Source organism: Tursiops truncatus, chromosome 1 (genome assembly GCF_011762595.2).
Source record: "Tursiops truncatus isolate mTurTru1 chromosome 1, mTurTru1.mat.Y, whole genome shotgun sequence".
In the NCBI taxonomy this organism is placed as follows: Eukaryota; Metazoa; Chordata; class Mammalia; order Artiodactyla; family Delphinidae; genus Tursiops; species Tursiops truncatus.
The window spans coordinates 46,715,927-46,741,948 of NC_047034.1; the positions used below are offsets into that span (position 1 = coordinate 46,715,927).

At 49.1% G+C, this 26,022-nt stretch overlaps 1 protein-coding gene across 2 annotated transcripts; it reads left to right on the forward strand.

Moving 5' to 3' along the window:
• NCF2 (neutrophil cytosolic factor 2) lies at positions 1-25,752 on the forward strand. 2 transcript variants are annotated; one of them, NM_001280618.1, is given in 15 exon segments: positions 1-262; positions 2,237-2,319; positions 5,736-5,844; positions 9,810-9,944; positions 10,788-10,895; positions 11,266-11,325; positions 12,762-12,805; positions 14,330-14,471; positions 14,670-14,738; positions 15,746-15,821; positions 17,578-17,603; positions 18,013-18,164; positions 18,292-18,403; positions 21,373-21,550; positions 24,064-24,548. In NM_001280618.1, coding segments are annotated over 15 exon segments (1,581 nt in total). In that variant the 5' UTR covers positions 1-88; the 3' UTR covers positions 24,177-24,548.
• Positions 25,753-26,022: the final 270 nt, after the last annotated feature.

Below are 26,022 nucleotides of genomic sequence, written 5' to 3' on the forward strand. Positions count from 1 at the left end.
ATTCTGAGCTCCAGGCCGAGAAAGTGAGGACCAGGGCAGCCCTGCCAGGGGAGACACCAGCTCACTGCCTCCCGGTTTGCACCTGACCATGTCCCTGGCCGAGACCATCAGCCTCTGGAATGAAGGGGTGCTAGCAGCCGACAAGAAGGACTGGAAGGGAGCCCTGGACGCCTTCACCGCTGTCCAGGACCCACACTCCAGGATTTGCTTCAACATCGGCTGCTTGCACACGATCCTGGGAAGCATGCCCGAGGCGGAGAAGGTGAGTGGAGATGCCTGTGCCCGTAGCCTCCCCCGGGCCTTTGTCATTAGCGGTTCTCAGCTCGGCTTCGCTTTAGAAACCTCTCAGGAGCTTCGGAAGCACAAAAGCTGCGCAGGCCCAGCCCACCCCCAGAGATCCCGATTCAATTGGCCTGGGGAGGAGCCTGCGCAGCCACAGTTTTGAAAAGCTCCCCAGGTGGTTCTAACAAGCAACCGGCTGGGAACCCTTAGCTGTGGGTTATGCTCTCCTTTATTCTCCATCTATTACATTCAAATCATTCTGGAAACTTTAACACCTTTTTGAAAGCCTCCCTACTTTGTTTTTTCTATCAGCTGCTAGCCGCAGAATTTCCATCTCACTGCTTCACACCTGATTTTAAAGCACTGCTTTTGGCTTTCCGAGACGTTCCTGTGTGTGAGCTTTGCCTGCCCAAGAGATCAAGAGAAGGTGCTTAAGAAAAATCGGTTTCATCTCAAGTGACAATTCTGATCAATTATGTGGTGCATTCTTTTAAGGATTCTGAGGCCGGTGGAAGGAAAGCAGACGGTGATTGATTAATGATGTCTGCCGAGCACAAGTTGTGGGATGTCATGGTAACTTTCTCAACTATTTTTTCTCTCATCCTCCCTAGTATGGGGCTGAGCATTCTCAACAGTCACTTTTTCAGATTGGGCATGGTAAACTGGAAACGGTATGGCGTTTGGAAGCAGAAAATCTAGGATCAAACCCCAGCTCTGCCTCTCTCCGGACCTTTGGTCTTCAGGAAGTCAAGTAGACTTCTGGCTCTCAGCTTCTGGAGAGGTTAAACATCATGAAGATTGAGTGAGGCACCAACTATTTTTTTAAATTAATTTTTATTGGGGTATAGTGGATTTACAATGTTGGGTTAGTGTCTGCTGTACAGCAAAGTGAATCCGTTATTCATATACGTATATCCACTCTGTTTTAGATTCTATTCCCATATAGGAGGCACCAACTAGTAAAGTGCTGTGTAACTTCACACCACTGTGTAAATGTTAGTCCTTATTTTTACCTTTTACTGCAAGTCTTTGCAAGGTGGTGTGGACTCGCCGGCCCCTTGATAGGGCTAGTTGCTACCACAGCCATTCTCACCCTGACAAAGAGGGAGAGAGAGGCCGCTTGGAACACCTGCAGAGACTACCAAGCCTGCCTCCGGCTCCAGAGTGGGCAGACAGGAGTGCAGAAGGGCCCTGCGTCTGGCTGGAGGGAGAGGGCCTCCACCTCCTCTCCGGAGCCTTCCCCGGGGGCTGAGCCAACGGCACCGCAGATGCACTGTCAGGAGAAGAGGTTGGCCAAGCTCGGCAGCTGGTCTGGGTGCAACTCTGCCAGCAGGGGCTGTTGCCTCCGGCCTGGCCTCTCGGGGCTCCTGGGCGAGGCTGTGCGGCCCAGCTCACCTCTCGGCCCGCCCACTCCGCCATCCACCCTTCGTCTCCCTGCTCTAGGCTTCTCTTTGCTTTCTTCTGCTCTGGCATCTCATTCTTTCTTTGGTTTCATACTTGAGTCCTCACTCCTGGCATTTTCTATGCATTCTTATTTGTTATTATTTAAATTGTATAATATTTCAAAACAGTGAACAAAATGGCCCTAAGAACACACATACTGATAATTACCTTAATTGCATAATATTTCTGTAATACATTTATAAAATAAATATTATGCTGTATATAACATTTTAATTAGGTTATTTTCAAATTTGATTACTTTTATTATTTTAATCCTGTCAGTAATCTTGAAAGGCAGATGTGAATATCCCCATTTTACAGAGGAGAAAACTAAGGTTCAAGGAGATTAGGTAAACTGCCTCACGCTATGCCACTAGGAAGTGACAACACAGGGCATTCTGATCCCTCAGCCTCCGGTCACCTTCAAGACACGAACCATTCTCGTGACCTTTCCTGGCTCACCCTCTGGCTCATCTCACACCTCCTCACTGCCTGGCTGTTCTCCCCACAGGCCTTCACCGAAAGCATTAACCGAGACAAGCACTTGGCAGTGGCCTACTTCCAACGGGGGATGCTCTACTACCAGATGGAGAAGTAAGTGGTCCAGTGTTGCACAAGCTGGAGAAATGCACAGAGAAACCCCGAGGGGGTCTTGGTGATGCTGGACCTGGTGTTTGAGCAGTATCTCCCCAGCCTCTGTTGGGAAGCATGACTGGACCTTCTCTGGGAAGTTATGCAATCAGTCAGCATGAGGCAGAAGCCCTCTCCGGGGAGGGAAAGCAGGCCTGCTGCCCAGTTATGGCCCACAATGAGCCTACATATCTACCACAGGCTAGGTGTGGCACCCCACCAGTGTTCCTGATGGGTCATAGCCCAGGTGGTGATACCTTGTCCATCACGGGAGCATCCGTGGTGGTCTACTACTATGAGGTATTGAGCTGTCACACAATGACGACTGTCATGAAACCACATCAAAACCCTCCTTCGTTCCTGCAGAATGTGTTTTCAAACACCCGGTTTAATCCATTCAATGAGATAATTCAGCCACCAAAGTGAGAGTATAAGCAACATTATATGTACAAGAATATATTAAGGGCTTCCCTGGTGGCGCAGTGGTTGAGAGTCCGCCTGCCGATGCAGGGGACGCGGGTTCGTGCCCGGGTCCAGGAGGAACCCACATGCCGCGGAGCGGCTGGGCCCGTGAGCCATGGCCGCTGAGCCTGCGCATCCGGAGCCTGTGCTCCGCAACGGGAGAGGCCACAGCACTGAGAGGCCCGCATACCGCAAAAACAGACATCTAGCAGGGGGACTCCCACCCCGTTTTAAACACAAAGCAAGCCTTTTGAATAATGTCAGTTCTTTCTTTCTCCCTCCTCCTGGGCCCAGATCTTTAACCATCCTGATGGGCAGAATTATGAGGAGGATTTTTTTGGGCTCATTCAACCCCAGGGAGACACAGGCGTTGTTATTTCACAGCTGAAACTCAGCTGCTGAGCCCGCTCGCCAGAGAGGCAGGTACACCCGCAGGTTAGTGGTGACAGAACTCACGCGTGCCCTCCGAGAGGACCTTCCGTGCTCTCACAAACAGGCAGTGGAACGTGAAACAGGACACCTGCCTTTCCACCTGCCTGCTTCTTGGCTCAGTGAGTCGGAAAGAACAGAGATGCTTACCTCGCCCCCCTTCAAGGGAATGCCTAAAAGGATGTGTAAATGACTTGAAATTCTTCTTTCTTCTTAAGGAATGACCTGCCTGCTTTTTTTTTTTTTTTTTGCTGTACGCGGGCCTCTCGCTGTTGTGGCTTCTCCCATTGCAGAGCACAGGCTCCGGACGCGCAGGCTTAGCGGCCATGGCTCACGGGCCCAGCTGCTCCGCGGCACGTGGGATCCTCCCGGACCGGGGCACGAACCCGCGTCCCCTGCATCGGCAGCATCGCCCCGCATCGGCAGGTGGACTCTAAACCACTGCGCCACCAGGGAAGCCCTGACCTGCCTGCTTTTAACAGGTTTTACAATCAGCTTTATTAACAAGGATGTGTTAGAGGAAACCATCCTTCTGTTTCAAACGCAGGTCTCCTGCTGCTGTTCCTCCTGCAGCCCCTGCAGCTGTGGGACCTCCTTCCAACCAAATGATGACAGAATGTCCAGCTTCCCTCCCCCCACCTTGCCGCTACCCTGGGACCTCTTGGCCAGCCTGCCCTCCTGGCCCGCTCCAGGCTTCCCCGAGATCAGTGTTCCAGCTTCTACAACTATGTATTTTTATTTCCTGATAATAGTTAATACAGTATGTGGTGTTCAGTAAGCATGTAAGAAAAGATTGGTATATGAATTTAATTGCCAGTTTTAGAGTTGGACCTGTAAGTATTAATAATAATAGTAAATTATTATATATATATAAATATGTAGATTATATTACTTATATATATAATAAAAATAGTAAATTACTGTGTGTGCCAGGCACCGTCCTAAGCACCTGAATGCTTTGTGCTCTTACTATTCTCTAATTCTAAAGATGAGGAAACAGAGAAAGTAAGTAACTTGCCCTTTGTCAGTAGATAGTAAGTGGCAGAGACAGGACTCCAGTCTCGGTGGGTGTGACCTCAGAGGTTAGCCCCAGGAGCACACAGTAGCCAGCTTCTCCTGCGCTCTGCCCCTTGAGTGTAATATGCTCCTTGTAAACAGTGCACTCCCTATACTATCAACGTGGAAGCTGAGGCCAGGGAAGCAATTTGCCAGGGTCTCCCAGTTAGCGGCGGGGCTGGCCGCAGTCTCTCGGCCCCTGTCCTAGGGTGCCTTCATTACCCCACACCACCTCTCGAGGGTCCCCGCCAGCCTGTGTCCAGATCCCAGGCTTGCCTTCAAGAGAAGCCACACGTGGCAGCTCTGGGTCAGACAGTGGCCGGGGGGCTTTTGGTTCAGTTGTCTGCTGGGAGCCACCAGGCAGCCACATTTGTTCCTGCCAGGACAGGGGCTGGCGTGGGGATGGGGAAAGCTTGATGTTTGCTGCTTCTACCCCCTGCTGTCTGGCAATGGCTCCCTCCCACCAGGGCATCTGTGGAGGTCAGGGGCAGGCCAAGCAGGTCTGGTCCAGGTCCTGCCCACGCCCCCATGGGTACTATTTTTTTAAGTGGTTTTTGGGTTGTTTGTTTGTTTGGGGGTGTTTTTTTGGCCGCACTGTGTGGCATGTGGAATCCTAACCAGGGATCGAACCCGTGCCCCCTGCATTGGGAGCCCAGAGTCTTAACCACTGGACCACCAGGGAAGTCCCGCCCATGGGCACTGTTGATATGGTCGGCCCTATTCTCCACCACGAATCCAATGACAGCCGCCCTGATTCACCTTGAGCCAGTCAGCACAACGCCAACCCAACAAAGCAGAAGGGCAGAGCCAGAAGTGATAGAAATGCTGTCTGGCTTAAGTGATGCTTTCTGTTTTCTTTTTCCCAAAGCGTGTGGAGGAGGAGGGAGGGGACAGGAGACTACAAAGGCCGCAAAACCAGTAGCTAAGCTGGACTCAGGAGAAGCAGAAAGAGAAAGCTCTGGGCAGGAGGGTGATGCCAGTGGCTGTGAGAAGGGGCCCCTTGGAGCTGTGTCAGGCTGGCCTGGCCTCCTGGTAGGAAGCAAGGCACAGGCCATGGTCTGATCAGCCCTGTGGGGACGTGGAGGCCAGCAGGGGCTGCTCTGCTTAAAGCTCTCAGGGGAGACTGAGGCTCTCTTGGGAAGTGACAGGCTGGTTGTCGGAAAGGTGGGAGGTGTGTGTAGTCAACAGAGACAAAAATACCTGTGGCTGCCTGAAACTGGGAGGCTGGCAGGGTTACTGGGATGCACAACCCCAGGGGGTGCCGTTCACACTGGGTTCTGTGGGATGCTGGGGCTCAGGATTGGCGAAAAACTAGAGAAGGTCAAAAGAGATTAGACAGGCTTCTTGTCCTAGTGAGATGGACGTGCAAAGAGCAGCAGACACACGTTTTATTCTTTATGCCTCCATACCTTCAACTGGTTTCTTTCCTGCAGATATGATTCCGCCCTTAAAGACCTTAAGGAGGCCCTGACTCAGCTTCGAGGGAACCAGCTGATCGACTACAAGATCCTGGGGCTACCGTTCAAGCTGTTTGCCTGTGAGGTGAGAAGGAAGGGCCCAGCCTGGGCAGGGGTGGCTGCTGGCTGAGGGGCAGCTGACAGATGCACGTCGATCTGTTGACACATCCGGGAGCCTGGAAAAGGCATTTCGCCTCCCCTGCCTTAGGACTCCGATTTTTCCCTTAAGAAAAGACTCAGATCAATTGCTTCGGGCTCCTCATGGAGTCCTCAGTTACCTGAGTTCATGGATTTGAATAACGTGAGGCTCAAAGGACCACGTAGAAATGAGTTTGCTGGGTTCTCTGAAGGGAGGCTTAGCTGCACACGAGTATGTTGGCCTGTGAAAGTTGTCCCAATAATTTGTATAATTCAGGCGAACAGACAATTTTCTCAGCATCATACTGACAAATCCAAAATCACGGGTTCACTTGCCATACAGAACCTGCCTTAACCCCGCGCAGTTCCCAAGTTGACACTCTTTGCGATGCGTGGTCTGGCCTCATGTACTTGGTATATACCCAAAGAGAGAGAGGACAATTTAGCACCAAGCTGTCCCCTCCTGGTCAAAGAACAGCTCAGAGCACACAGTTAGGAAAGGTCTCCATAGAAGGATAACTTATGTTCTGTATGACCAAGACAGAGAGGCATGTCTGGCTGTGACTTCATAGGTTCATGTACTTTTTCCAACCCACCCTCTGCACTCCCGTTCTAAACCCCAAATATATACCAGTAGCTTTAAAACTAAAATTCATGCAAATATCATAGATCTTTATTTAGAAGAATTGGTGAAAAAATGTCCCCTTGTTTTAGTTTCTCAGACAGGAGAAGCCAAGTGTCCCCAGGGTCACTCAAGGCTAATAATAGAGTCCACAGCTGCCTGGGCCCCTGGGGACACATGTCTACCCCCAGCCCTGCGACAGGATAGCAACTTACTTCAGTTCTCCCACACTAGGGAAATGAGGCTTTTCGGTGGGAATTGGCTGGCCTTTGGCCGGCTTCTAGAGTACCGTCTCTCAACTGTGGTCCTTTTGATACGTTGGACCAGCTCATTCTTTATTGTGGGGACTGGCCTGTGCATCGTAGGGTGTTGACCAGCATCCCTGTCCTCTACCCACTAGATGCCTATAGCACCCCACCCGCAGGGTGACAACCTAAAATGTCTCTAGATATTGCCAATTACCCCTGATTGAGAATCACTTACACAGAACCGCTAGAGAAAGAATCCTAGAATGGTACTATCAAAGCAGAATTCCATGGGAGGAACATTCCTCCTCTAATTGGAGTTGAAATGACCAGGGGGCAGGAAATACTGGCTGTATGGGCTTCTCTGTAAATGAGGCTGGACTTTTCAGGGTCCCGTACACCACATGGGACACTCCAGTCACTTCCCTACTTATAAAGCCACCGCTTCCTTCCCACCAGGGTTCTGAGAAATCACACCATCCTTTTTGAAGAGTCTGGGGCTTTTCTGGTCATGGAGTCATAAAAACCTGTTGCTAGAAAAGGTCTTAAGAGCAAGTGGCTGAGAACCAAACAGGAAGTTTTAAATGGCTTCGAGCTCTCCTTTCTTCCTGCACACGTGGTCAGGGTTGGGCCGGGCTGGCCAAGCGTGTATGCGGAGGGCAACAGCTCATTGCTGCTCAGAAATAGCCCAGGAAGGGAGCCTAGATCTCCGTGTCTGGGCTTGGTCCCTGTGTCCGTCGTTCAGCACGAGCCACTAACTCTGTGGAAAAACCAACCATGTCCCCCATCCATACTTGCCTTGATAAACTGTCCTTTTTATCTGGATGAGGCCCTGGACCAAATCACAGTGTGGGTGGCAGGCTGGTATAGAGAAGTGTATTAATGATCTGCTGCTGATTACCAAATTGCTCTACAGCAGAGTGGCTTAAAACAATACTGTTGATTCTCTCACAGTTTCTGGGGTCAGGAACCCAAGCTTGGCTGGGTGGTGCTGGCTCAGTGGCTCTCGTGAGGTTGCAGTCAGGATGTTGGCAAGGCTGCTGTCATCTGAAAGCTTGGCTGGGGCCGGAGGATCTACTTCTAAGGTGCCTGACAAGTTAGTGTCACTGGTTGTCAGGAGGCCTCAGTTCTTTGCCACATGAACTTCTCCGTAAGGTGGCCTGAGTCCTGTCATGACATGGAAGTCATGGGACTTCCCCCCGAGGAAGTAATGAACCAAGACAAAGTAATGTGGAGCCTCAGTGTCTTTTATAACTTAGCTTCAAATGTCACACCCCCCTCATTCCCATAATATTCTATTGGCTACACCTGTCAGCTCCCTTGGATGTGGGAGGGTGAGAATCACGGGAGCCATCTTGGGATCTGAGAGACAGGGATCAGATCCCTGCCCAACACTTACTAGTTGTATAAACCTAGGGAAGTCATGTGTCATTTACTAGCCTCAGGTTCCTCATCAGCTGTAAAGAAAGGCTGAGTACTTACCTCATACCCATTTGCTAATAAATTCACTCGTTTTTGCATACATTTATAATGCCTGCTGGTGTCAGGCAATGGAGGTCCAGGAGCCCACAAGACAGTGTCAGCTGCAGAAGCTCATGGTCACGTGTAATGCGAGGTGATAAGGTTAGGGCAAGAGAAGTGCTAGGGAAGGACTATGCAAGCACGGAAGTGAGGCCCCTACCTTGTATGGTGGTTGTGGGGTTAGAGGTAATGCAGATAAAGTGCCTGGCCCAAAGGGGCGGTCAGTAAATGGTATCGTTGATGATGGTGATGATGATGATAAAGACAATGACAAGGACAGGCAGCACTGATCTCCAGGAGCCCCAAGTTCTTCGTAGATTTAGCCTTCTGACTGCAAACACACAGAAACCCCAGATGGCATCAGTCCGCAGACTCGGCCCTGTGATCTTCCCCCAAGCCACGAGGGCTCTCCCCAAGAAGGCAGGCGAGACCTCTTTGCTCAGTCTCCGGGCAAGTCCCGAGATAGTTCCCCAGATAATAGTAATGAGAGTAATGAATTCACCTCGTGTGTGCCAAGCAATTGAACTCAGTGCTTTCTGTGAATTATTTATTTCTGACAAAAATCTGGGGGCAGGAAACATTACTATCACCCTTTCATAATGAAGCCGAGGCCACATACTAGCAAACAGCCCTGGGGTACCTCCACTGCACTGCCTCCACGTGTTAACAGCTTGGAAGGCCAACAATCCCCTTCTCCAGCCGGGCCTCGGTTGACCAGCTCTACCTCCTCTCTGAGGCCCTGGAGAACTGCCCACGCCCCACCCCGGGGCATCAGGCTGTGACTCCCATCACTTTCACCTGGGAAAAGCTTGTAGCATCTCCCGGCTGTTTAGTCGTGCTCCATACATGCTGCGAGGAGCCCTAAGAACTTGCTGCACTGTCGTTAAAAAGAAGTAAAGTCAACCCTACTTGTGAGCTGCCATCTTGATTTTCTCCCACCCCAGGTATAGTGCTGCCCTGGGTTTGTATCGAGCCTCTTTCCACCTCCAGTGGACTTTTGCCCATAGAGTTTCCTCCTGCCCATATGACGACATCACAGTCTTGTTACTCCTGTGTTCTGCACAGGGTTCTCTTGGTGCTGATGCCGAATGATGCATCTGGAACCCTCTCTCTCTCTCCATCCCACACATGTCCAGTCTTTGAGCCCTGGCTCAGTGGCAGAAGCTGGTCTGGGAGGCCCCAGGCCTGTATGTTATTCCCAACTCTTCAAGGGGCGTTGACCACATCACCGTTCTCAATACCAAAACCACACAATAATTCTAGTCCCCTGCTGACCTATCTGGCTGTTGAAAGAACACACACGATGTTGGATTTGTGCATTATCTGATGTTTTCTATACACCGTCCTTGTGCTAGATATAACTCAGGAGCAAGATTGATGGTATTTTGGATATTCCCAGGAGAGCTGGGAAAGGGAGAAATGTCACCAGGCAACATTCCGGGAACACACGTGCAAGCTCTCCCCTGCGTGGTCCCTAGATTCCGAGCAGCCTCAAGTTTTATGTTGCGGCCTGTGCTTTTCTAGGTGTTATATAATATTGCTTTCATGTACGCCAAGAAGGAGGAATGGAAAAAGGCTGAGGAACACTTAGCATTGGCTGTGAGCATGAAGTCTGAGCCGAGACATTCCAAAATCGACAAAGCCATGGAAAGCGTTTGGGTGAGTGCGCTGGGGAAGCAGGTGGCAGGAGGACTTGCTTGGGTTTGCGTTTGTTTGTAGTGCACGTGCGGATCGGGACGTCGTAATCGTGGTGCTTTTAGCTCCTCTGAACTCTGGGTAACACTGATCTTGGGGCACGTTTCCATGTGGTATGGGACAGCAGAGCCCTCCTCATGCCCCTCTGAGGGGCGCCTGGTGGCAGCCGGGGAGGGGGAGAGGCTGGGGGCTGGGGCCGGCACACAAGGGCAGAGGCTGTGCCCGCTTGCTCGCCCCTGGGTCCTCGTCACCTGGCTCTGTGCCAGGTGCATGACCGCTCTCAACAAAAATGCATTGATTATGTGAACGAATGGTGAAACGTGTCCATCGTTGGAGCACAGCTGGGGATGAAGCTGGTTTTAAATAAGATTTTTAAATACCAGGAACGAGGGGGCTCAAGTCAGTCTGTACATGCCTATCCACGTCTGCAGACACCAGTCCCAAGAGAGCACTGTCGTGGGCCTTGCTTGGGTCAAGGGCCACCTTTGTGGTTGTGGTGCCTCCCGGGCCGTGAGTGCCAGCCCTGCCTGAGCCACACAGAGTGGGAAAGGGGCAGCTCCCCTAGGAAAAGAGCGTGCTGGGCAAGCAACACCCACAGATGGCCTCTCGGTGTAAGGCGATTGTGAACCCAAATGGTCCTGCCTTAGACACCCTGAAATAATAACAAGTCCGGCCCTGCACGTTGAGAAGAAGTGCTCTTGTGAGGTTATCTCAACGGATCCATGCCTCCATTCATTGAGGGACGCAGGACGAGCACGCTTAGCCCCATTTCACAGGTAATAAAAGACCATGTTCTCTGTGTTTTAGAAACAGAAGCTGTATGAGCCAGTGGTGATCCCTGTGGGCAGGCTGTTTCAGCCAAATGAAAGGCAAGTGGCTCAACTGGTCAAGAAGGATTACCTAGGCAAGGCCACGGTAAGTGAGGTCACTCAGCGTCCCCTGAGATCCCTCCGGCATGGGCCCTGTGGAGCAAGGGGAGAGGGACTCTTGGGAAAAGGGCACCTGCCTTGTGGCTCTGCCCTGGGAGAGCAGCAACTTCTAACCCAGAGGGTCAGCAAGCCCATCTTTAGCCGCCCTCCACTTCTGTTCTTTTTTTTTTTTTTTTTTTTTGCGCTACGCGGGCCTCTCACTGCTGTGGCCTCTCCCGTTTGCCCTCCACTTCTGGAACCAAGTACCCGCGAGAACAGATCCAGGGTGTGAGAAAGGAGGGAATCTTGGGGAAAACCACAGAAGGATGGGGAAGCAGTGCTGACCGAGCCCTCACACCTTCCTTTCTCCATTTCAGGTCGTGGCATCTGTGGTGGATCAAGACAGTTTCTCGGGGTTTGCCCCTCTGCAGCCACAGGTGAGGTGGTCCTGTCCTTCTCCATGGGTCGAGGTCTCCAGAGCTCTCTGTGAAACAGCCAACTGGGGAGAATATTTGTGCTGAGCTGCCTCGTTTTAAGGGCTCCTTCAGCTGAGCTCTCAGTGCCACTGAGGGTGTCTGCATGACCATTCTCTGTCACGGGTCCCATGACTGGTGGGGGAATGAGGCAGTTTTAGGCTTAATCTCAAGTCCTCAGGAACCAACACTCCTGCTTCTCCCCAAATGCCAGGCTTCACTTCTCTAAGTTCTAAGAGAGCTCTGGTGTGTATCGTCTCTCCCGAAGTCTTGACCGTTCTCTCAGGAAATTGAAACACAGCTAGGGAAGGCTTTTTCACAATGCCTCTTCTCAGACACAGGACACAGGGGCTGGTAGGGGACTCCCATGGGGCCCGGGGCCTGAGGCCGTGGCTCTTGTGGCTGCATCTGTCTGCCAGCGTGCAGAAGATTTCCTCGGGAACACAGGTAGGGGGCCCAGGGTGAACCATCTTTCTGCTCAAGCTGGGCTCAGAGACACAGATCCAGATGGATTAGGTGACAGTGGGTCTAGAAATGTGAAGGCAGAGCTCCCTTATGAAGGGAAGAGGGTAGGGCCGGCTAAGGAAAATTCTAGCTCTGCTGCAAAAGAACTGTGATGGACAGGAGTGTCGGTCCACACTAGCAGAGGGAGGCGTTTCTGAGCGTGGCAACCACGGTCCAGTGTACACACACCCGGTCACCCTGAGAGCAGCGCTGACAGCCTCCGGGGTCAGAGAGATGACCGCTGGCTCAAAATGGGACCGACACCGGGGCACTGGAGGGTAAGATGAGCAAAGGAGGAGAGCAAGAGAGGCACAATTCTTTGACCTCTTTCTTCACCATAAGGTTGAAGAAAGCCTTGCGGGGTTCCCTTGGGCTTCAGGGCAGCCAGGGGACTCCCAGAGGGGAAGAAGCCCGGATAACTGGGCTCCGTGCTACTCAGTGTAGAAAAGGGAACCCACCTCAAAAGGAGAGTCTTGCCTGCTCAGTGGCCCTTGGGTTCATTTTTAAATACCCACGAGTGTCATGTGACAAGCAGACAATAACTATAGAGCAGCGCTTTGGGAAACTGTTCCAGGAAGGGGATGGAGCTCAAAGGCAAAAGCACCCTCATGACACCGTGTTGCTCTGTGATCGCTGAACTCCAGAGACCAGGTGTGGCTCAAGATGAATTGCTGTGCTGGTGAAACCTGGGCCCTGGGAGCTGGTGGGAGGCGTTATTTTCGTGTTTAGTCAGGGCACAGTGTCCTCTCCCTAGACAGTGTTCTGATTGAGCCAGAAATGCAGTCTTTGATTTTCTGGTCTGGAAGGAGGCTTAAATTACCCTTAACCGTCTGTTCTCTCTCCCCCTCCTTCACTGACTGTCCTGCCCTTCTTCATTTCTCCTGAATGTTCAATAGGCAGCTGAGCCTCCGCCCAGGCCCAAGACCCCAGAGATCTTCAGGTAAGTTAGATTTGGGCCAAAATGCAGACTATCCAAACTCCAAGCCTGAACTGATGGCAACAAAGGGCTGAAGAAGGTGAAGCTGGGGTCGGGGGCCAAATCCTGTGCAGTTTAGCCCAGCATGCCCGCTCCTCCTGCTTTCAGGGCTAGAAGGGAGTGATGCAGGGGACGGAGCCCTGGCTGTGGTGGGGTCGACATGGGGGTCTGGCCACAGCTGCGTGGTGGCCCCGTGTCCCCAGGTCAAGGTGCACCCAGAGAGTGAGGGCTTGTTGCTGAAGTGCAGCAGTGTCTGTGGAAGGTCGCCGCTGGGGGCCGCACGCCGACCTCAGGGTGGAGAGCTCTCTGCAGGCCGCAGCCCCCTCGGAAGAGGGGAGGCCGGGCTTCTGGAATCAGGCGAGCAGAGTGATTCCAGAAGCTGGAACGGCACGTCCTTTCCTGTGTGGGCGTTTTTCACTCCCTATTGGCACCCGTTTTCTGAAGAAGGAAGAGGAAGGACTCAAGAAAAAGAAGTCATGTTTCTGTAAGATGAGAAGCCAAGAATGACATAACCTACAGCTTTCTTAAGAGTTATCTCTAAGTGAGGAAACAAGCCTAGCTCCCGCGCCCGATAGGGAAGGGTGTCACAAAAGCTGAAAAAAGTACCAAAGCAACTACAAAAGTCAGGGGGCTGGATTCGCTCATTCCTCAACTCTCCATGTGCTGGTGGGGGCAGTATCCCCTATATACATGAATCCGGTGTTTGGAAACAAAAGGAGGGGCTGGAGGGAAAGGCAGGAGCAGAGTGGGAGGGAGGGAGAACCAGCAAGGCCAGAGCGAGTGGAGGGAACGTGGGCCTGCCTCAGTCACACGCTCCGAAGTGGCACAAACGGGACGCCCCAAGAGCAAAGCAGGCCTTGAGGAAATGGTAAAGGGGAAACGACATTGTACAAGGCACAGCTAGGCCAACCTCGAAGCTCTTTACGCTCTCCCCCAAGCCTCCCGGCTCATCTCTCCCCCCGCCTGGTGGGGGGCTCATCTCTCCCCCGCCGTGTGCCTGACCCACCCCCATGCTGGCTCTAGGTGATTGCTCTTCCCCCCTCCCCAACTCATCTTCCTCACCCAGCGGGCTTTCCCCCACCTTCACCCTGTGCCCCTCCTCTGATTGGGCTCTACCCAGGCTTCGGCACTGGCTAAGCATACCCAGGAAACTTCCTCCTCAGAAGGGAAGGGGGGGCAGGGATGCCAAGGCCTCGTTATGAGTGTTGTTATATTTCTTTTGTGCCACTTGCACGTATGGTTACGGAGCACGTTCACGTGCAGTTTCCTACCGAGTCCTCTTGGGACCTCAGGCAGGCAACCTCCCTGCTCAGGGTCACCTGGGCAGTTAGAAGTGGAGTTAGAAGGTGCCTGGAGTGAGCCGGTTCCATGGCCATAGTTGCTGGTCCATAGCGCCAGGGGATGGGATGCGGTCCAGGCTAGACAGTGGTTGGGATCTTGTATCTTGTGTCTATCCCCTCTTCTTCTCCCCCCTGCCTCCCCCTGCAGGGCTCTGGAAGGAGAAGCCCACCGTGTGCTGTTTGGGTTTGTGCCTGAGACACCAGAGGAGCTCCAGGTCATGCCAGGGAACATCGTCTTTGTCTTGAAGAAGAGCAGTGATAACTGGGCTACGGTCATGTTCAACGGGCAGGTATTCAGAGGACCAGGGGTGGGCTTGGGGGCACGGGATCCTGGCAGCACATGGAAGAGCCTTTTGAGGAGCAGTACCTGCTACCCTCTTTCAGCTGTCCACCCACCCCTCCCCATGTCTCTGGGCTGTTCTGTGCTGTGGCCACTGATGAGCGCATCTCTATTTCCCACTTTCTGGCTCCGTGGTGCTGCACTGCAGAAGGGGCTTGTTCCCTGCAACTACCTTGAACCAGCTGAACTGCGGATCCATTCTCAGCAGAAGCCCCAGGTACTGTAGTGCCAAGGTCTGACCTGTTCCCCCCACTTCCCCCCCAAGCCCCCCACCGACAGACCACGGAGGAGAGAAGAGCAGCGCGGAAGAGGCGCTGAAGACACACTAGTCCCGAGCCCACCTTGCATTGGTACCAGCTGCCCAGAGCGGAACCTGGGGATGAAGGAAAAAGCCCAGATGTGCTGAGTAGAGGCATTGGCAGGACCTACCGGGGGCCCCCCAGCTCTGTGATTCCTCCCGGTCAGGGGTGACTTGACCAAAGCTGTAGCCTATGAATGTCAGGTCTTCCCAGAATGTCCTCTTCACCTGGAAGAATAGTCAATGTGTTGGCTGGTGAAATCCATTCAAATTTAGAAATCTGCTTTAAAACACTGAATGAGCACAGGCCTTGCCAGCCACTGCTTCTGATGCTGCTGCCACCGCACCCTCAGCCCCCATCTCAGTGACCTGCCCTTCTGCCAGGCCTGAGGAGTGGTCTTTGCTGCATCCATGCAGATGTCTGATGGCAGTGGACCCCGTCTCTCTCTAGACTATGCAACCAGTTGTCCTCTGTGGGCTTGGCCCTCCCTGGCCAGAGTCACTATGTCCAGATGACTTGACAAGTTCTAACTGCCATGCAAATGGGAAGTGGAATGTTTCCTTTGAAGGGGCAAGATGTGGAGTGAGAGGGTGAGCTAAGACAAGACTCAGGGTCCTACCCCACCTCCAGTGGGTTTCCAGGGTGGCTCAACGGGGTGATTAGGCAGCAAGGGCCTTTTACCTGGGGGCTAGGATCCTCATTTCTATTGCGATTGGTTTTCACCAGGTCAACCTTGCGTCCCATTTAACCAACACTTTCCTTAGTCTCCCCTGAATGTTACCACCACCCCCAGCTTTTAGGAAGTCGTTTGCATCTGGCTCCTTTCCATGGGGGTCTGCAGGGTCTGCCCTGCCCCCAACTCCTACCCCTGCCTAAGAACTGTGTCTGAATGAAGGTTCTCACCCTCTCTTCCTGTTCCCTCCAGGAGGAAACCTCGCAGGAGGCTGATATCCCAGGTCCTCCCAGTTCCAGGGCTCCTGGGAGACCCCAGTTGTCACCAGGTTTGTGTCTCTGGAGCAACATCCCAGGGTTGGGTGTAGTGCTCTCCCAGCCTTCCAGGGAAATGTGGTTTCTTGTCCTCCCAGCAGGCCACTCAGTTTAGGACCGCACGGCCCCAGAGGCCCCTCCCTCCTGTACCACTCACCACTCACCGACCCCAAACATAGGAAATCGATGGCCTTCCTCCCTGCCTGCTCCAGAACACTCGTGGGGCTTGGGCACACGTAGCTGCTTTCTAGGGGCACTGAGTATCCCAGCTCGCTCATCAAGTACGGAGACCTCAGCCCAGGAGGAAAGTTTCAAGTAATTGCTTCACATGTTTACTTAAAAGGCGGATGCAGTGGCTCTTTTCAAATGTCTGAGGAACTCTGTCTGGAAAAGAAACTGCTCTGCAGAGCCCTGAGGGCTGGACAAAGAACCATGGGGCAAGTGTGAAAGGCAGACTCTCCTGATGTGTGGAGATGGCTGCCCTGGGAAGTCAGGGGCTTTTTGTCACTGGTACAGATTAAGCCGATTCTGAGTAAGTGCTTGGCAGCGGTGCACTGAATAGGTGGCATGTCCAGATCCTAGGTCAGTGATTGTCATGCCCACCTGGTCATTAGAATCACTTGGGATGCTCCCCGCCCCTATTTTTATTTTGAAAATATCAAGCCTACAGAAAAGTTGAAAGTATAGTACAATAAACACCAGAATACCTTTCACCTAAATTCAGTAATTGTTAACATTTTGGACCATATACTTGCCCTGCTCCTCTCTCTAGTATAAAATGTTTTTCTAGTGGCTGAGCCACTTGAAAGTAGGTTACAGACTCATGATACTTCACCCTACACTTCAGCGTCTGTCTCCTAAGAACAAGGACATTCTTCTGCATAAGCACAATATAATTGTTATATCTAGGATAATGTTAATATTATATCTTAATTATATAATATAAATTGTATATTTCATATTCAAATTTCTCCTACTGCCCCTCAAAATGTCCTTGATAGCTTTTTATTTTTGGTATTTTCTGTCTGGGGTCCAGCAAACATATTAACCTAGGAAGATTTTAAGAATTTGGATTCCTAGGCCTTTGATTCTGGTGTTTTAGGACTGGAATCAGGCTTAGGAACCTGTATTTCTAGAAAAAACTTCCCAAGTGATTCCAGTGATCAGCTGGGTTTTAGATCAGTGATCGTTTTTGATCATGCACCCCTCCCCACCATGGTGAATATCTTTAGAATATCTTTATCTTCTCTTATATAAATTATATACATACTGCTATATTAATATATTTTGCACATTAGAAAACATACACAAAAATAAGGGACAAAATGAAAATAAGTGGTTCTAATATTTCTTCTAGTGGCCCCTGGCTCATCTTACACTCTCTGATTTTCATTTCTACGGAGCCCACTGCTTTAACTGACCTTTGGGAATCTTGAATGATACCACTACACCAGCAGCACTGCTGTTAACTGACTTTGGGGAATCCCTCCCTAACCCCATGGGTTGGTGAGAATGTGATGGTCCTTTGATAATTACCTATATCCTCCCTAAATCAGAGACTTGGTTCATCTGTGTGTTCATGGCTTCGCCCTTCACATCACCCCAGTGATTTACCCTGCAGTTTATTACGATTAGTAATCATCCCAGAGGTTAAAGGACAGGAAGTTGGGTGCCCTGTTCTAAGAGGTTTCCTCTTGTATATGGCAGGGGCTGGCCAAGAGTGTTCATTCATCATTGTCTTTTGTTTTATTCCTTACCTTCTTCATTTAGGTCAGAATGAAAAAAAAGAGCCCAAGGTAACTTTTTTTTTTTCCTTGTACTATTTTAAGTGGTAGAGGAAGGAAGAGCTTGGGCTGCCCACTTAAGCATGTCCACGGGTGTGTCTCCCTGGATTACAGAAAGAGACCCAAAGGAAGGGTAGACCAGATGCTACCACACATACAGGGACACCCTCGACAGTCCCTCCCTCCTCCATGCACACACTGCCTACTGGCCCATGGCTGGTGGGCCAGATATAACCCAGCAGGAATTCTTATCCAAGTGAGAGTTGGGCTGGAGGACAGAGCTCTGAAGGCCCTCTCGTGTTACTGTGAAACCAGGTACTTCTTGGCCTCTCCCTGTCACGGGGTGCTCCCTGTGATCCGGCATGTTTCTCAGAGGAAGCCTCAGACACTCATGAGTTCCCTTTGCTTGCTCTCCCCACAGGAAGTCAAGCTCAGCGTCCCCATGTCCTACACACTCAAGGTGCACTACAAGTACACAGTGGTCTTGGAAACTCAGCCCGGGCTCCCCTACAGCCAGGTCCGCGACATGGTGGCTAAGAAGCTGGAGCTCCTACCGGAACATACGAAGCTGAGGTGAGCTCCACGCAGGGGGCAGTTAGGGGACAGCTGGGGAGCCTGCTGCTGGCCTGGTGGATGGCAGTGGAGGATGGCTCTGCACTGATGCTCTCTGACTTGATTCTTCCTCATTATCTCTACCCAGCTATCGGCCTCGGGACAGCAGTGAGCTGGTGCTCCTTTCAGAAGACAGCATGAAGGATGCCTGGGCCCAAGTGAAAAACTACTGCCTGACTGTGTGGTGTGAGAACACAGTGGTGAGTGCGGTGAGCTCAAGGGCATCTAAGGCCATGTTTCTAATGGGCCGCTTCCTCAACAGCAGTTCAGCATTTACCCGGCACCTTCTGTGTGCCTGTCACTAGGCTTGGGGTTAGGGATACGGTGGGTGACAAGCCTCAGCTCTGCCTCCGTTCCATTGCATCCTCACCTGGGTTGCAGCCAAGAGAGGGTTTCCCACAAGAGAAGAGCAGGCCCAGGCGCCCAAAGAAAGCTTCTAGTCCCTTCCATCTGCTGCCACACCTAATTGTTTCAATGTTTAGACCCATCACTATCAAGCAAGGTTGGAATGAAGTCATAGCTTGAGGCTGAGCTCACAGCCATTCTTCACCTTAAGTTTCCACCGGTTAGAACACTTGGGACTGAAAGAAAGTAGTGAGCATTTATTTCACAAAGAGATGCCTTGGATAAAAACCTCCTACTAACAGCAAAGCATCTATTGAGAACTTCCCATGTGCCAGGTACCATGCAGTCTGTGTATAATTCTCATAATCCCCATAACTCTATGAGGCAGGTATTGTTATCCTATTTTGTAATTTAGGTAACAAGGCAAAGGGAGGTGAACCTGACCGAGATTACACAGAGCCTGCCTGTCGTACTCTTGAACACCTCGCGATACTAACAGTAAAAGGGCAGGTTATCTATAGGACCTGAGGTCTAGAAAAGAGTTAACTGACTTTCCAGTAAGAATAAAGGGAGTCAGGAGCAAAGTTGGAGGCTAAAAGTAGTAGCTACAAGTTATTACTCTTGGACTTTGTCCCTTAGTCTCTCAAGGAAAAGTTGTCATTTCTTTTCGTTGTAGATGTTAATTATCTCCCCCAACAATGGTCCTTGGAAACCAACCATCTGCTTTCTGTCAACATACTTTGTTTGCCTTTTATGTGATTTCACACTAGTGGATCATACAGTATACACTGATATATTCTTTTGTTTTAGTAGTCCATTCCTTTTGAACGCTAAATGGTATTCCACTGTATGGATACCACAAGTTGCTTATTCATTCACCTGTTGGTGTACTTTTGGGTTGTTTCCAGCCTTTGTCAAGTGACATTAATTCTTCAACCAACATTTGCTGGGCTCTTACTGCTCTCTTAGATAGGCACTAGAGATATAAAAACTAGTTAAGACACAGGCCCTTCTTGGGGGGAAGACAAGGGCAAACAGATGACTACAAAGCGTGTGTTAAGTAAACTGATGGAGATGCATGGATGCCTTACCGTGTTATATAAGCACTCAGGAGGGTATCTCACCCAAAGAGGCTGGAGGGAAGTGGGACAAGTCAGTAGCCTTCCTAGAGAAAATGATGCTGAAATTTGTCTTGAAGCTTATCCTGAAAAAGGTACATAGAAATTAGCAAGGTGGAGGAGGTTAGGATGGATGTGTTACATAGATGGAGAGAACTTTGGGAAGACCACAAGAATCACCATAATGGGAGAAGGGGGCTCAGTGCCACTGGATGCAACCGGGACAGCGGCTGGAGACAAGGTTGCCAAGGCCACAGGGCCAGATCAAGGAAGGCCTTGTACACTGCTGTGCTAGGATGATGCTATGAGCAGGGAGAAAATAGAGAGGGCTTGCTTTGGATTGATGATTCAAGGGGCATATGAGCAAGACAGGGAGCTCAGCTAGGCTGGCCGGTGGGCTTCCTCTGAGTACTCAGCTCCCCATCCACAGTCTGGAGGCTGGGGTGTCCCGACCAGAGTCCGTGAGTCTGCAGTCTCCACTGTCCAAAGCTGTTGTCGAGTAGGGTCCCAGTGACACTTCGGTTCTCCCTCTACTCACCTGTGTTTCCTGCTTCAGCGTTTGTCGACTGTGGCGTCTGCAGTTGTATCAGTCTAGGGGGTATAAAATTAAATAGTTCCTAAGTGAATCCTTGGTCAGTTACTAGTTTTCACGTGCAAGTAGATTTTGAGGCCATGGAAGTGACCAAAGTGGGAAAGCTATTCCAGACCATGCAGGCCTTGGGCCCACAGTGGAAGGCAGAGTCCCTCCACCAAACCCGCATCCCTACAGCTGGGCAGGGACTTCTGCTCAGTTAGGGAAGGGTCTCTTTGGTAGGTTCTCACTCAAAGGCAAATGTTCCATGGAAAGAAAAAAAATGAATGGGAGGGGAAGAATTAAAGAGGACGGGCCTGGAGGAAGGCCCTGTAGTAAACCCCACAAAGTAAACCTTGTGGTTATCTAACAGTTCAGAAAATTGCCTTCAGGAAGTAGAGACATTGGAGCTGAGACGTCCTGGTGCCTCTGGCTGAGAGGAAAGGCCCAGGGCCCTGAGGGTGCATGCCAGTGCAAGGGGTCCCTTGAAAGTTTGAAAGGTCACTCTAGGTTTTCCAGTTGTCTGTTTTTGGACTAATCCCTTCAGTTCTGTCTTTAAAGGATTCTGCTTAGGAGTTCTGCTCTAAATGTGAACTACTTCACTGAAAAGGGTTTGTTTTTTTTTTAATGTTTGAGATCATTGTTAATTTCTGTAACAATTGTTAACTCCTGCAGGGAGTTTCTGATTAATAGATTTGGGATGGCGCAGAAAATTTGTATTTCTGTAACAAGGTGCCCAGTGTCGTGGGTACTGGGGAAAGGGTGTTGGATTTGGGAGTTAGAAACCCAGGTCTGACTTTAGGTCCTGTCACTTACTTGTGACTCAACCTCTGTTTCTCCATCTGAAAAGAAGTAACACTAGTACCTATTCTACCTTTTTTCAGGATTACTGTAAGGTTTCAGTAAGATTTTAAGACTATCTACAGTCCTGCATACCTTTTGGTTTCATTTATCCAACCATCCGGTGTTCATAAAGTACATGCCAGGTCTATGCTAGGTACTGACCACAGACTGGCCTTTCTGAGTTTATAACCCAGGTGCTACACTGACATTTTGCTGACTGATGCTGACTTTGGTGATGTGCAATGTTCGCTGCAGGAAGTTAGGAAAACTAACAGGCCTTTTATTATTTCAGGGTGACCAGGGCTTTCCAGATGAAACTGAAGAAACCAAAAAATCTGATGCTAATAACCAGACAACAGAAGCTCAGCTTAAGGAAGGGAGCCAAGTGGTAGCACTCTTCAGCTACGAGGCTACCCAGCCAGAAGACCTGGAGTTTCTGGAAGGGGATGTAATCCTGGTGTTATCAATGGGTAAGTGCTACTCCTGGATTAGAGTAACTAATTCACATGTTAGCAGGAATAAATTCAAGAGCAGAGAGAAGAAAACATCAATAAGCTACAAACTTTAGCCGATGTTTTCAATATCCTGCCTAGCTTTCAGCCAGAGGGAGCAAAACTGAGCACTGACCTTTCCATCTGATGCTCTCTCCTGGGCAGGGAAGCAACAAATGGCAGACTTAAATCACATTTTGATTATTAAAGATTGTTTTGGAAGCCATGGATTCTCATACCAGAACTAATGAATTGGAAGGTGGTTAGAATCATGTTGCCTTTGCACCAAACCACATGATAACTGATCTTCTGCAAACTACAGTTCTTTGAATTGATATACTTTTCTAAGATGAAGGAAGAAGGGGATAAATTTTGCCTTAAGAAGCAATTATTCAGAATTGCTCTCTCTGGCAACTTTCCTGGATGTTACAAATCAAACACATTAAACGCTGAAATAAGTGGAGGGTTCTAATTTAGTTCTTCTCAAACTTAAGTATGCGCATGCATCCTTTGCAGTTTGTGAAATAAAATTCCTTGGCCCAGTTCCAGAGATTCTGATTCGGGTCTGGGGTGGGGCTCACTAATTTGCTTTTTTTTTTTTTTTTGTGGTACACGGGCCTCTCACTGTTGTGGCCTCTCCCGTTGTGGAGCACAGGCTCCGGACGCGCAGGCTCAGCGGCCATGGCTCACGGGCCCAGCCGCTCCGCGGCATCTGGGATCTTCCCGGACCGGGGCATGAACCCGTGTCCCCTGCCTCGGCAGGCGGACTCTCAACCACTGCGCCACCAGGGAAGCCCTAATTTGCATTTTTAACAAGCTTCTAGGTGATGCTGGTCTACTGACCATACAGAGGAGCACCGCTCTAACTCATGGTTTGACACAGTCTTATTTCTCTACCTGGTAACAAGCCGAGTCACATCAAAAGCTTCATTCACATGGCTGAAATCTTGTGCATTAGTAATGCAAAGTGGTGAAAACCGAACACTATTATCGATTATAACAGAAAATCTAACAGGTTAAGAAACGAGAGCAGGAGATTTTAAAGTTAATGGGGTAAAGAGTGAGTGTACACGACTGTGGCAACTAACTCAAAATATGAGTAATGAAAAACAGAAACAGGATGCACAATCAGTGCCTATCTTCTGAAAGGGAGAATGGAAACTCAGTTGTAAGAGTTGGATTTAACTCCCCACACCATTTTTAAAGTGTCAGTATCAACCAATCAGCTAAATTGTCCAGAGGTTTTTTTTCAGGGTTGGGGATAAGAAAAAGACAAGTGAATGCTCTGAAAAACCTTCTGGGTAGGTATGCAGAGAAGGTGGTGTACTCTTTTACTGGGATATGTATAAAAGTCTAAGTTGGTCTAATTCAGAAAGTATCCATGTAATATTTTGATATAATAACACTTACAGAGAAAACAGATTCAGCATAAACATTGTGTGGGGCTGAGGGGCGAGTTCAACTGTATTCAACAGTTATGAGAGAGTTTCATTCCAAAAGTTTCTCAAATTTAAAATGTGAATCACCTAGGGAGCTTGTTAAAATGTATTCCGACTCAGGTTTGGGGTAGGACCTGAGATTTGGGCATTTCTAGTATGCTCCCAGGATCCACGACAAACAAATGCTGCTCCGTGACTCACATTATAGGAGGAAGAATCAAGACAACAGTTTGCAATTAGAATCACCTTGAGTGAACTTTAGAAAAAACTCTGATGCCCGACCACACTCCACACTAATTAAAGCAAGAGTTTCTGGGGACAGGATCCAAGCACCAGTGCTGCTGTAACATCTGATACAGATGTCTTACATCCAAAGATGAACTTCTGAACTGGTTCTATGGTCTGGTAGATGGGCTTTGGAGTAGGTCATACATACCTAAGGTGTCTGGTATTTATTGGCAGAATGACCCTGAACAAACTATTAATCTCTCTGGGTCTCCTTTTCCTTAGTAAAACGGGGATATTATCTACAACTGAGTTATGAAGTCTGTGCCTGCACTTTATTAGTCTCAAAATAGGTGCTATGAAAATTCTTGTATTTTACAAACATGGACTGAACCCATCACTAGCTCCAACTCTCAATTCTTTGATCATTCACCAGTGAACATTATTAATATATTTAACCAACTGCATGTCCCTTTCCTGTAATCAAAACAAAGATTCCCAACAAAGCTAAAACTCTTTGTTAAAAAAAAAATCGTATCTAAAGATTCATTATTCAATTTCTTTCACTTTATTTCTTTGGTAACATTTTGAAAAGTCTAATTCATTCCTTTGCATTTTATTCCTCCATTATCATGTCTAAGACAGAAACCAATAATGAAATGGCTAAGTCCTATGTTTGCTCTTACCTCCAATCACTTTCCAAAGCAGACTTTTCCCTGTTAGCCCAACTGGGGGGTGAAGGACTGACAAAAGATGTGTGCAATATTCAGATGAGGTAATTCTCCTATACTCATTTTAGAAATTGAAGTATACTTTTCCTTTTATCAGTGAATGAAGAATGGCTGGAGGGGGAGTGCAAAGGGAAAGTTGGCATTTTCCCCAAAGTTTTTGTTGAAGAACGTACAACTACAGACTTGGAAAGCACTCCTAGAGGAGTCTAGGATGTTTCACAACCTGCAAAGTTGAAGAAAAGGAGGTACTGTCATTTGCAAGATTTAGCACGCCTCTGCAGTACACTGTACAGACATCGCTGTTTGGAAGTATTAATTCATCTACTTTTCCCTGTTAAAATTTAACCTATTAGACAGTGATGTGGAACTTTAGATGATGATTACCTTGGAGGTGGCGAGGGGGTGGTGGTTGGAAGAGTCTGGAAGGGCATGAGGGGGGTCTTCCAGGGTGCTGATAATCTGTTTCTTGCTCTGAGTGCTGGCTACCCAGATATGTTCAGTTCGTGAAAATTCACCGAGTTGTATACTTACTATTGGTACACCTCTCTGTGTGTGTGATGCCTCAATAAAAAACTTACAAAAACAAGATACCCAGAGTGCAGGCCCAAGACCTAAGTGTAATTACCCCCATTCCTGCACCATTCCTATCACAGACTCCTAGGGCCTCAGGTTACTTTACAGGTAATTCGGAAGGCACGCGCACACACACACAAAATTAACATTTTGCGGGGTTAACAGTCTTGTTGCTTAAACAGAACCTAGACTGAGTTATGTACCCCTGAAATACAGCTTTTAATTCCACAGAAAATTAAAATACTAGAACTACATCCCTTCATGTGTTCTCAGGGAGGAACATTTCTTAAGAGTTCAATAATGAATGTATGCCACGAATAAATAAGAAATGAAAAGCAGCTGTGTTCAGGAAGCCAGTTGGTTAGTACTACCCTACTAGGTAACATTTTATAATAAGTATTCTAGTAATATACATGATAGAATGCTATCGGTTTATTCTGGTTATCATTTAACCAAATGGCCCAGTTTTTCAGGGTTAACTTGGGTGAGAGTTTTCCATAAATACTAAAGACCTGGCCTTGATCCCCCCACTTCCTTTTGTAGAATACATGTGGCTTTGTTAACAATTTTTCAAGTGTGTAGGTGTGTGTGAACAGCACAGTTAGGAACTGAAGTGTAGACTGAATCCACATCAAGGTGAAAGGGCAGCTGCTGGGCGTGCACACACACACTGGTGAGCTGCGGTGCTGGCTTCTGGCACATGCAAAGGCCCAGCAGGCTACCACTGGAAATATGAGACACAACTTGAAGAAATACAACACCAAAGCAAAGAACACCAATTACTGTTGCTGCTCATCACACTTAGTGAGTTTACTGGGCCAAAAGGATAAACTATCTCTGAGTTGCTTTATTAAGGGTGACAATAAGGATAAAAATGCTGAGCTGTTAAAAGAATTGACAGTTTCTTTCTACCCATCCCTTTCCATAATCCTGCATATTGGTTAGGAACCTTACTAAAAGCAAAAATAACCCTGAAGCATATTTGATTTTTGACCTTCTTTGCTTTCCCCTAGATGACTTGTAAGTAGTTTAAGTTTTTGTTTTCTAAGTTGGATTTTCTTTTAGGATAAAAAAGAAACAGTCTATACACAGATCTGGTTGGAGAGAACATGGTTTAATTAAAGGCAAAGCTGAATTCAGCAGCTGCAGGTCTTGCACAGACAGACCAAAACAAAAAACAAAAACAAAAACAAAAAAATAAACACAAAAGAAAGTTTACTACACAAAACCAGTTTCTGATGAAGATTCTCCTCTCCCTCCTCATTACTCCACACTGAGGATGATAAGGCGAGGAACCCCGCCCCAAGAGTCAGAAAACATTCCAAACACCAAATTCTCATGCAGAAATGGGGCTGTAGATGGGACGTGGGCACTACGTGGGACCGAGACGGTGAACCTGGTGAGCTTGTCAAGGGCGCAAGAATCCGTGACAGTTCAAACACTGGAATGTTGCAGCTGCCTGAATGCAGAGCTCAAACACACA

Coding starts and splice junctions, on each gene's coding strand:
- NCF2 (XM_033861856.2), top strand. CDS start 820: ATGATGTCTGCCGAGCACAAGTTGTGGGATGTCATG. Junction 5,845..9,809: donor TCAAGCTGTTTGCCTGTGAG/GTGAGAAGGAAG, acceptor GTGCTTTTCTAG/GTGTTATATAATATTGCTTT. Junction 12,806..14,329: donor AAGACCCCAGAGATCTTCAG/GTAAGTTAGATT, acceptor CTCCCCCTGCAG/GGCTCTGGAAGGAGAAGCCC.